This window comes from Artemia sp. Qi Xiang Cuo, chromosome 14 (genome assembly GCF_049724085.1).
Source record: "Artemia sp. Qi Xiang Cuo chromosome 14, ASM4972408v1, whole genome shotgun sequence".
Taxonomy (NCBI): domain Eukaryota; kingdom Metazoa; phylum Arthropoda; class Branchiopoda; order Anostraca; family Artemiidae; genus Artemia; species Artemia sp. Qi Xiang Cuo.
In genome coordinates, this window is record NC_142807.1 from 31,647,568 (window position 1) to 31,660,487 (window position 12,920).

Genomic DNA, 12,920 nt, shown 5'->3' on the forward strand with positions numbered 1-12,920 from the left:
AACTGTGACAAGGTAAACCACGACAGAACACTACTGAAATATTCCAACTCTTGCCTTTCAACGAAAGAAATCCAAAATTAACTTTGAAAAATCAAGAGAATGTGACTGTGACAAGGTAAACCATGACAAAACACTACTGAAATATTCCAACTCTTGTATTTCAACGAAAGAAATTCCAAAATGAACTTTGAAAAATCAAGAGAATGTAACTGTGACAAGGTAAACCACAACAAAACGCTACTGAAATATTCCAACTCTTGCATTTCAACGAAAGAAATCCAAAATAAACTTTGAAAAATCAAGAGAATTTAAGTGTGACAAGGTAAACCACAACAAAACACTACTGAAATATTCCAACTCTTGCATTTTAAAGAAAGAAAATCAAAATGAACTTTGAAAAATCAAGAGAATGTAACTGTGACAAGGTAAACCACGACAAAACACAACTGAAATATTCCAACTCTTGCATTTCAATGAAGGAATTCAAAATGAACTTTGAAAAATCAAGAGAATGTAATTGTGACAAGGTAAAGCACGACAAAACACTACTGAAATATTCCAAATCTTGTATTTCAATGAAATAAATCCGAAATGAACTTTGGAAAATCAAAAGAATGTAACTGTGACAAGGTAAAGCAAAGTAAAACACTACTGAAATATACTAACGATTGAATTTCAATGAAAGAAATCTAAAATGAACTTTGAAAAATCAAGAGAATGTAAGAGTGACAAGGTAAACCACAAGAAAACTCTACTGAAATAATCCAACTCTTGCATTTCAACGAAAGAAATCCAAAATGAACTTTGAAAAATCAAGAGAATGTAACTGTGACAAGGTAAAGCAAAACAAAACACTACTGAAATATTCCAACTCTTATATTTCAACGAAAGAAACCCGAAATTAACTTTGAAAAATCAAGAGAATGTAACTGTGACAAGGTAAACCACGACAAAACACTACTGAAATATTCCAACTCTTTCCTTTTAACGAAAGAAATCCAAAAATGAACTTTGAAAAATCAAGAGAATGTAACTGTGAAAAGGTAAACCATAACAAAACACTACTGAAATATTCCAACTCTTTCAGTTCGACGAAAGAAATCCAAAATGAACTTTGAAAAATAAAGAGATTTTAACTCTGACATGATAAACCACGCCAAAACACTAGTGAAATATTCCAACTCTTGCATTTCAACGAAAGAAATCCAAAATTAACTTTGAAAAATCAAGAGAATGTGACTGTGACAAGGTAAACCATGACAAAACACTACTGAAATATTCCAAGTTTTGCATTTCAATGAAAGAAACCCAAAATGAACTTTGAAAAATCAAGAAAATCTATCTGTGATAAGGTAAACCACAACAAAACACTACTGAAATATTCCAACTCTTGCATTTCAACGAAAGAAATCCAAAATGAACTTTGAAAAATCAAGAGAATGTAACTGTGACAAGGTAAACCACAACAAAAAGCTACTGAAATATTCAAACTCTCGCATTTTAACGAAAGAAATCCAAAATAAACTTTGAAAAATCAAGAGAATTTAAGTGTGACAAGGTAAACCACGACAAAACACTACTGAAATATTCCAACTCTTGCATTTTAACGAAAGAAATCCAAAATGAACTTTGAAAAATCAAGAAAATGTAATTGTGACAAGGTAAATCACGAAAAAACACTTCTGAAATATTCCAACTCTTGCATTTCAACGAACGAAATCCAAAATGAAATTTGAAAAATCAAAAGAATGTAACTGTGACAAGGTAAAGCAAAACAAAACACTACTGAAATATTCCAACTCTTGCATTTCAACGAAAGAAACCCGAAATGAACTTTGAAAAATCAAGAGAATGTAACTGTGACAAGGTAAACCACGACAAAACACTACTGAAATATTCAAACTCTTTCCTTTCAATGAAAGAAATCCAAAATGAACTTTGAAAATCAAGCGAATGTAAGTGTGACAAGGTAAAGCACGACAAAACACTACTAAAATATTCCAACTCTTGCATTTCAATGAAAGAAACCCAAAATAAAATTTGAAAAATCAAGAGAATGTAAATGTGACAAGGTAAACTATGACAAGACACTACTGAAATGTTCCAAATCTTGCATTTCAACGTAAGAAATCCGATATGAACTTTGAAAAATCAAGAGAATGTAACTGTGACAAGGTAAAGCACATCAAAACACTACTGAAATATTCCAACTCTTGCATTTCAATGAAAGAAATCCAAAATGAACTTTGAAAAATCAAAAGAATGTAACAGTGACAAGATAAACCACGACAAAACACTACTGAAATACTCTAAATCTTGCATTTCAACGAAAGAAATCCAAAATGAACTTTGAAAAATCAAGAGAATGTAACTCTGACAAGGTAAACCATGACAAAACACTAGTGAAATATTTCAACTCTTGCATTTCAAAGACAGAAATTCAAAATCAACTATGAAAAATAAAGATAATGTAAATTTGAAAATGTAAACCACCAGAAAACACTACTGAAATATTCCAACTCTTGCATTTCAACGAAAGAAATTCAAAATGAACTTTGAAAAATCAAGAGATTGTAACAGTGACAAGGTAAACCATAACAAAACACTACTGAAATATTCCAACTCTTGCATTTCACCGAAAGAAATCCAAAAATAAACTTTGAAAAATCAAGAGAATGTAATTGTGACAGGGTAAACCCCGACAAAGCACTACTGAAATATTCCAAGTCTTGCATTTCAATGAAAGAAATTCAAAATGATCTTTGAAAAATCAAGAGAATGTAACTGTGACAAGGTAAACCATGACAAAACACTACTGAAATATTCCAACTCTTGCATTTCAACGAAAGAAATTCAAAATGAACTTTGAAAAATCAAGAGAATGTAACTGTGACACGGTAAACCACGACAAGACAATGCTGAAATATTCCAACTCTTGCATTTCAACGAAAGAAATTGAAAATGAACTTTGAAAAATCAAGAGAATTTAACTGTGACAAGGTAAACCACGACAAAACACTACTGAAATATTCCGACTCTTGCATTTCAACGAAAAAAATCCAAAAGAAACTTTGAAAAATCAAGAGAATGTAACTGTGACAAGGTAAACCACAACAAAACACTAATGGTGGGAGGGGGAGCCAAAAAGTTGGAGGGATGGGGCCCTTTTGTGTCTCAAAATGCGCAAATAAAAAAGTATGAAAAATGGGGGGCCCTTTGGGGCCCTGGGGGTTGGGGGGAAATTGAGGGTCTGGGGGCATTTTGGGGCGCCGGGGGTCTGGGGGCCCTTTGGGGACACTTTGGGGTTGGGGGGGGGGATTTTGGGGCTCGGGGTGCCCCGGGGGGAGGGGGTCCATTTGGTGGTCCGTGGGGCCTTTGGGGCCCGGGGGGCCGTTTGGGGTTGGGGTTGTGGACATTAAAACACTGTTCAAAAGGAACTTGCGTATTATAATGACCACAGAGTTTCACCCCAAATCATCTTCTAAATGATCTTCTAAAATCATCTTCTAAAATGTCTCAAACGGTTTCGCCCAAATAATACCCTAAAAGTAATTTCTGCGTGTTCCTTTTGTTTTGGCATCCCTGCGCTGTCACATTTGAAATTCCTAGGAAACCCTTTTCCGCGTTAATCTCTTCATCTCTCAGATGTTCCTAGCTACAATATTATGGTTTCGATAGAATATCAATTTATCATTCTGACCTAAAGATCAGAGAAGCCATATTTAAAAATAGAATATTAATATATCTCTGTCACTAAAGACCATTTATCCCTCAGACCTAAAGATCAATGAAGCCATATTGTTTCTTAATTTCCCTTTTGTGGATCAATAATTCCCCTCGATCATGCAAATCAATCTCTCAGAAATTTAGTTCCCCTCTTGTCATAGTCGATTATGTAAATCAAGTTCTAGGAAATCCACTTCCCCCTCTTGTCCTAGATAAATACATGTCTCCCCCGTTAATGCGCATGTGCAAACTTCCTCCCTGGAGTCATTACACCTAGACGAACAACAACAAATCAATTGACCTTGACCCCAGTAGAGTCGATCGATAATCCTTGAATAAATTATGTACGTCCAGTACCTTCTGATAGGTTCCTACTCGTAACTTGCATTTTACACAAAAATATCCATATATTGATACTTTGTATATATATATATATATATATATATATATATATATATATATATATATATATATATATATATATATATATATATATATATATATATATATATATATATATATATATATATATATATATGTAACATCAACTTTTTTTCCAATAATCATATTTATGATGTTTTTTCCAAATTATGAGATATAGGAACATTCATCTTGAAATACGGATTTTTTTGTGTGAAGTGCAAGTCATGTTCTGTTTTTCAGAAAGCATGGGGAGAGTCAACCCCAATCATCTTTGTTTCTAGCCGTTTCGAGTTTTATTCGATGTTTGATGTAATTTCTGTCCGTTTTGGGCTTCATTTATTTATTGATGATTAAGTTGTGGTTAGTTTCATGCTTGGAAACTCATTTAAGTTTTTTGGCTTCTTAATCTTTAACTTCTCATTTTTGGCTTCATGTAGCTCTTTACCTTTCTTTGAAAAATTTATTTTGAGGAAAATGCTTTCTAAATTAATTTGGAAAAAATATATAGGCTACGAATAGGAAAAATTGAAATCATCTTCATATGTTCTACATTTTTTTGGCATTCATTGTGTTCTTTTCTAGGTCGGTCAAGATCTTCTGCGTTTCTTGGGGAGTGGGGAGAAGATAAACCAAGAAAATCTAGAAGAAACCCTCCATTGTAAGTAGTCAAAATAATTAATTGAACTGAAACTATAGTTTTTCTTGAAAAAACATTATAATGCCTAGTTTTATAACTCAACGGTGCCGTTAAGTATTATTGGAATTCTTACAATAGAGAAATCATTGCTTTTCATTGTACTAATAGGCCTAATTACCTTTTGCTTATTACCGCAAAGGCTATTCCAAAATCAATTTTATTATTGAGTGAACTTCCATACCATTTGGCCTCCCAAACCACTTTTTCAATTAAGGGGAAAATGACAGGTGATGAAACATGGATTCAGTGAGGCTTGCTGAAAACAAAGCGACAGTTACAACAGTAGATGCCTAAAACTAGATATACATTTCCCAAGGCAGTCAAAAGCTTCAAATGAACATTCAAGACCGTTAAAACTACTAGAAGTATTTTCCAAGACGTTAAAAGTGTATTACAGTTATATTCATGCAGCTGTAAATAATCATTGATATTTCATGGTGAAATTTTGTGACGTCTCAGAAGAGCTATGCAAAACGGAACAAGGTGTATCCTAGGTTCTGGAATGGTTCTCATCTACCGGGCCTCACAGTTCCTGCGTACCTTAATGGCTTCTCGGGTAATTAATATGGAGTGTTCTCTAAAACTCACCGTACACACAAGACTTATCACTTGCGACATACATATTTTTCTAAATTCAAAAAATGGCTTGGTACTTGTGCATTATACTACCAACACTCAAATTTACGCTGTGTGAAACTAAAAAACAAACGGGTTTTACCTTTCTGTATCAAGAAACAATTTGCTTACTCTCAGTGGAAAAAACAAGTGGCGGCTGACAGAATACTTTAAAATTATATAAATTCGGCTATATATTTACACATTAAACGGGTGGGGGCTAGGTTAGGTTACACCCCCCCCCCTAAAGTGCAAATATATAACCCAAATTTGATTGTAAAGTATTATATTTTCATTATATTTTATTTTTTTTCATTAAGACTAACCTAACCTTATTTCTTGAGTGTTGGCGGTATAACACATAAGTACCAATGGCTTTGAAATAATCCTTAAATATCAGCGAGAAGGTCGTAACTCACATCAAAATACTGAAGACGACATGTTATGCCTAGTGTTATATTAATGATAGGTAGGAGACAGATAGGACATTACTGTCTCAATGATAGAGAGAATACAGATAGGACATTAAGGTATTAATGATAGAGAGAAGACATATAGGACATTACTGTGTCAATTAAAGAGAGAAGACAGGTAGGACATTACTGTGTCAATCTAAGAGACGGGGAAGGTTGGACATTACAGTGTCAATCTAAGAGATGGGGTAGATTGGACATTACTGTGTCAATTAAAGGTACGGGGCAGGTATGCCATTACTGTGTCAATGAAAGGTTTAATACAGCAATATTTTCTTGTATGGAAGTTTTATTGTTTACTGTATTGGTGTTTTATTATATGGATGTTTTATGTTTATGGATTTTTATTGTTCATTGTATTGGTGTTATATTTGATGTTTTATTGTATGGAAGTCTGATTGTTATTGCAGGGATGGTTTTGATATATGGTTGAATATTTGTTTTACTTTATGATTGATTATACGTATTGTTGTATGGTTGGTGTTTTATTTAATGTTTTTTTGTATGGATGTTTTATTGTATGGATGTGTGGATTTTAATTGTTTTTCAGGCTGTTATAGATGTTTTAATGTTAGACATGATTCTTCATTGTAGCATGATTATATGCTTTGACGCTTTTCCTCTGTCATTGAGCTTGGATATAAAAAGCCCAATACTGAGTTAGTATCTCACTCTATAAGTTGAATTTGATTATCAGTTCATTAAATATAATACAGAAACTTCAACGATGTACGGTGTTTTCGATTGTGAATTCATTGGTTTAAAGAAGTCAGCTTGTGGTGTAATTTTTGAATGTGCGTTTCTATTTCTGACTACAGATCGTGGAGAAGTCTCTTGTTATCACTGGCACATTAACTACAATATATTTGCTTACAATAGAGACATGTGGCGCAATACATTATGCATTATAAACAAACTATGTTTATATAATAAAGTGATACCCCCATTATATGATGGAGAGATAGACCTATACATGGTACAAGAGGAAGTTGGAGAAATATGTAGTTTTTTTGGTGTGACAGCACTATACGTGAAGGGCAATGTACCTACTGATAAACTCTTAATCGACAAATGCAAATCGGACATTCCAATATTCAATTTGGAAGATTTTAATTGTGAGGTATTTCCGAATAAAATACACAACCCAGAGGACGAGGTTCCAGGAAGAAGAAGAACAAAAAAATCCGTGATATAGATTGGGATTACACCAAGTGGGTGATGAACGATGATGAATTTTTATAATACCCATCACACCCATGACTATCCAACGGTCTTTTTAAAGACCATCAAATCTATAAACACTTCGTAACCATGGTCATATGAATCTTTTCTGTGCCTTGACAAAAAAACTTGCATTGTACTAGTCTGATTTTTTTTTCCATGTCATGAATTTTAAATGGTTTGTGAGCTTAGTAAATGAGGCAAATCTTACTTATTTTTTATTCCGGCCCAAAGTCCCCCACTATCCCCCAACCCTACACCCCCTTCCAACACCCCCTTACACCCCTCTCCCTCCTTCTATCACTAAAAAAGTGAAGATGAACCATTTTAAGAAAGTGTGTTGACGTGGTGTTTTATTTGAGGTTTTTTTGTACGGATGTAGACATGATTCTTCATTGTAGCATGAGTATATGCGTTGACGCTTTTACTCTGACATTGAGCGTGGATACAAAAAGCCCGATACTGAGTTAGTATATCAGTCAATGAGTTGAATTTGATTATCAGTTCATTCAATATAATACAGAAACTTCAACGATGTACGGAGTTTTCGATTGTGAATTCATTGGTTTAAAGACGTCAGCTTGTGGTGTAATTTTTGAACGTGCGTTTTTATTTCTGATTACAGATCGTAGAGAAGTCTCTTGTTATCACTGGCAAATCAACTACAATATATATGCTTACAATAGAGACATGTGGCGCAATACATTATGCATTATAAACAAACTAGGTTTATATAATAAAGTGATACCCCCATTATATGATGGAGAGATGGACCTATACATGGTACAAGAGGAAGTTGGAGAAATATGTAGTTTTTTTGGGGTGACAGCAGCATACGTGAAAGGCAATGTACTTACTGATAAACTCTTAATCGACAAATGCAAATCGGACATTCCAATATTCAACTTGGAAGATTTTAATTGTGAGGTATTTCCGAATAAAATACACAACCCAGAGGACGAGGTTCCAGGAAGAAAAAGAACAAAAAAAATCCGTGATAAAGATTGGGATTACACCAAGTGGGTTACAGCACTATAGGTGAAAGGCATTGTACCCACTGATAAACTTTTAATCGACAAAGGCAAATCGGATATTCCAATATTCAACTTGGAAGATTTTAATTGTGAGGTATTTCAGAATAAAATACACAACCCAGAGGACAAGGTTCGATTTTTTAGCAGATGGTTTCCGATTTCCTTCTCGGAATATATGTATAAGATATCCCAGGAAGAAGAAGAACAACAAAATCCGTGATATAGATTGGGATTACACCAAGTGGGTGATGAAAAATAATGAATTTTTATAACACCCATTACGCCCATGACTATCCAACGGTCATTTTAAAGACTATCAAATCTATAAACACTTCGTTACCATGGTCATATGAATCTTTTCTGTGGCTTGACAAAAAAACTCGCAATGTGCTAGTCTGAAATAGTTTTTTTTTTCATGTCATGAATTTTAAATGGTTTGTGAGCTTATTACATGAGGCAAATCTTACTTATTTTTTATTCCTTAGTCATATTTTCTATCAATGCCCTTTTTATTTTTTTGGCAATTTCACTGTCTATTAAAACATTATTTTTACACATGCTACAGTTCCGGCACGTAGACAAAAAAGGTTTATAATATTAGTAGAAGAGTAGGCCTTTCTTCTTTTGACCTTCCGTCGAATGTTAATACCCGAATGATGACGATAGGATGTATCAGTAGGTAATGTGTTACCAGCAACACTAGCAAGGAGCTGTCCTCTATCATCGACGATTATTTTTATGTGGGAGTTCTCTTTGAGTGCAATCATCTCTGGAAATGATACTTTCACATATCCACAATGTGAATAGTTGAAATTCTTGGGTAAAAAAACTTCAAAGAAATCTAAACTCCCACTGTCATGACAACGCACGCATACGTTTCCGATAGTGCTACCACTTGTACTTGTTTCATGGTTCAGATAGTTCTCCTTGTCAGCATTTAATGCTACAATAATACCATCATGTGAACACATTTTTACTGGAAGGTCATCCAAATGTTCAATATGCATTTCATCTTTGCTATTATTTCGTTCATTGACTGTTTGATCAATGGTAGTAACGTTTTCTGGCACTTTATTTTTCATCGATTCATCTTTATATTCATTAGTGATATTTTCTAGCAATGACCTTTTTACCTTTCCGACAAGTTCGCTGTTTATTATCACACTATTTTTACACAGGTAACAGTTCCACCCCGTTGACAATATAAGGTTTAAGATATTAGTAGAAGAGTATGCCTGTCTTCTTTTGACCTTCCGTCGAATGTTAATACCCGAAAGCTGACGATAGGATGTATCAGTAGGTAATGTGTTACCAGCAACACTGGCAATACGTTGTCCTCTATCATCGACGATTATTTTTATGTTGGAATTCTCTTTGAGTGCAATCATCTCTGGAAATGATACTTTCGCATATCCACAATGTGAATAGTTGAAATTCTTGGATACTCCAAAGAAATCTAAACTCTCACTGTAATGACAACGCACGCATACGTTTCCGATAGTGCTACCACTTGTACTTGTTTCATAGTTCAAATAGTTCTCCTTGTCAGCATTTATTGCTACAATAATACTATAATGTGAACACATTTTTACTGGGGGGTCATCCAAATGTTCAATATGCATTTCATCTTTGCTATTATTTCGTTCATTGACTGTTTGATCAATGGTAGTAACGTTTGCTGGCACTTTGTTTTTCATCGATTCATCCTTATATTCATTAGTGATATTTTCTAGCAACGACCTTTTTATTTTTCCGACAAGTTTGCTGTTTATTATCACACTATTTTTATACAGGTAACAGTTCCACCCCGTTGACAAGATATGGTTTATGATATTAGTAGAAAAGTAGGCCTGTCTTCTTTTGACCTTCCGTTGAATACTAATACCCGAAAGCTGAAAATAGGGTTTAACACTAGGTAACATGTTACCAAAAGCACTGGCAAGAAGATGCCCCTCTTCATCAACTATTATTTTTGTGTGGGCATTCTCTTTGAGTGCAATCATCTCCGGAGATCTCAGTCTCGTATCATCCACCATCATAGGAGTTAAATTTTTTTGTACTCAAAAGAAATTTAATTCCTCACTGCCATGACAATGCAGGCATACGTTTCCGATAGTGCTACAACTTATACTTGTTTCATAGTTCAAACACTTCTCTTTGTCAGCATTCGATACTACAATAACACTATCACGTTAACACACTTTCTTAAAATGGTTCATCTTCACTTTTTTAGTGATAGAAGGAGGGGGAGGGGTGTAAGGGGGTGTAGAAAGGGGGTGTAGGGTTGGGGGATAGTTGGAGGACTTTGGGCCGGAATAAAAAATAAGTAAGATTTGCCTCATTTACTAAGCTCACAAACCATTTAAAATTCATGACATGGAAAAAAAATCAGACTAGTACAATGCGAGTTTTTTTGTCAAGGCACAGAAAAGATTCATATGACCATGGTTACGAAGTGTTTATAAATTTGATGGCCTTTAAAAAGACCGTTGGATAGTCATGGGTGTGATGGGTATTATAAAAATTCATCATCGTTCATCAGCCACTTGGTGTAATCCCAATCTATATCACGGATTTTTTTTTGTTCTTCTTCTTCCTGGAACCTCGTCCTCTGGGTTGTGTATTTTATTCGGAAATACCTCACAATTAAAATCTTCCAAGTTGAATATTGGAATGTCCGATTTGCCTTTGTCGATTAAGAGTTTATCAGTAAGTACATTGCCTTTCACGTATAGTGCTGTCACACCAAAAAAAACTACATATTTCTCCAACTTCCTCTTGTACCATGTATAGGTCCATCTCTCCATCATATAATGAGGGTATCACTTTATTATATAAACCTAGTTTGTTTATAATGCATAATGTATTGCGTCACATGTCTCTATTGTAAGCATATATATTGTAGTTGATGTGCCAGTTATAACAAGAGACTTCTCTACGATCTGTAGTCAGAAATAAAAACGCACATTCAAAAATTACACCACAAGCTGACTTCTTTAAACCAATGAATTCACAATCGAAAACACCGTACATCGTTGAAGTTTCTGTATTATATTTAATGAACTGATAATCAAATTCAACTCATTGACTGAGATACTAACTCAGTATTGGGCTTTTTATATCCACGTTCAATGTCAGAGTAAAAGCGTCAAAGCATATAATCATGCTACAATGAAGAATCATGTCTAACATTAAAACATCTATAACAGCCTGAAAAACAATTAAAATCCACCTATCCATACAATAAAACATCCATACAAAAAAAACATTAAATAATACACCAACCATATAACAATACGTATAATCAATCATAAAGTAACACACATATTCAACCATATATCGAAACCATCCCTGCAATAACAATCAGACTTCCATACAATAAAACATCAAATATAACACCAATACAATGAACAATAAAAATCCATAAACATAAAACATCCATACAATAAAACATGAATATAGTAAACAATAAAACATCCATACAAAAGAAAATATTGCTGTTATTTGTATTATACCTTTCACTGACACAGTAATGGCCTACCTGCCGCGTACCTTTCATTGACACAGTAATGTCCAATCTACCCCATCTCTTAGATTGACACTGTAATGTCCAACCTTCCCCGTCTCTTATTACTGACACAGTAATGTCCTACCTGTCTTCTCTCTTTAATTGACACAGTAATGTTCTATATGTCGTCTCTCTATCATTAATACCGTAATGTCCTATCTGTCTTCTCTCTATCATTAATGTAACACTACTGTTATGTATTCTGTACTTCTAAGTCATGAGGTTTCAAGTCAGTAATTTCAATTGAGGTATGAAGTTCAGCTGTGAATTCATTTCCTCCTTCTTTTTAATGAATCAAAGAATCATCCATTTTCATAGGTTTGTTACAACGAGATTCAGAACGAATAAAAAATTAAAGTGAACAACTAAGGAATAGGCCTATACGGCTAGATGAAATACGACAGCGAGAATTACTACGAGTCAAAGACAAAAGCTAAGAACAAGGAAATATACGGTTAGAAGAAAAGTGGCAGCGAGAATTACTACGATTCAAAAACGAAAGTGAAGAATAAAAACCATGCAGTTTCAAGGCATGCAACAAAGAGGATCAGAACGAATCAAAACCAAAACTGAAGAATAGAGAAATATGCGGCTAGAAGATCTTCAACTACGCCAATTATAATTAATTAGAAACGAAAGTAACCCCTAATAACTTAAGAATAAAGAATAACGTGATGATTATCCTAATGCGTAATTAGAGTAGTGAGGCCATAGGCACTTTACCAACGCCTTTAGGAGGTATACCTCAAGTTGCTAGCCCCTCAATACACAGGTATTATTGATTATTGATCTATTATGTACACTTGATTGTTACGTAATAGTTTAAGGGGTATTTTTTTAGATTTCGTTTTTTCAAGATATTTTCCCCTTAGGATCGCTAGTCAAGTGGAGAACCCCTGGATATAATTGAGGATTAAGTATGGCACAAACGTTGTTGTTCTGTAATAGTATAGGGTATTATTGTTTACTTATGGAAATTTAGGTGCAAGTGTTATGGTTTTATCGTCAAGATGTTTTTTCTTCGAGACGCTTTTTTTCTTCGAGACGTTTTTTTATTAAAGACATTATTCTTCAAGACGTTTTTTCCGAGATGTTTTATCTTCGAGACGTTTTTTTCTCAGAGATTTTTTTCATGACATTTTTCAAGATTTTTTTTTTAGATG

General features: G+C 34.0%; 1 protein-coding gene across 1 annotated transcript in view; it reads left to right on the forward strand.

Moving 5' to 3' along the window:
• Positions 1–12,920, forward strand: part of LOC148944366 (uncharacterized) — a 469,003-nt gene that overhangs the window by 227,048 nt on the left and 229,035 nt on the right. The window contains exon 10 of the mRNA XM_089099911.1: positions 4,732–4,807. Within this exon, the coding sequence (XP_088956037.1) occupies positions 4,732–4,807 (76 nt within the window). The remainder of the gene's footprint in view (positions 1–4,731; positions 4,808–12,920) is intronic.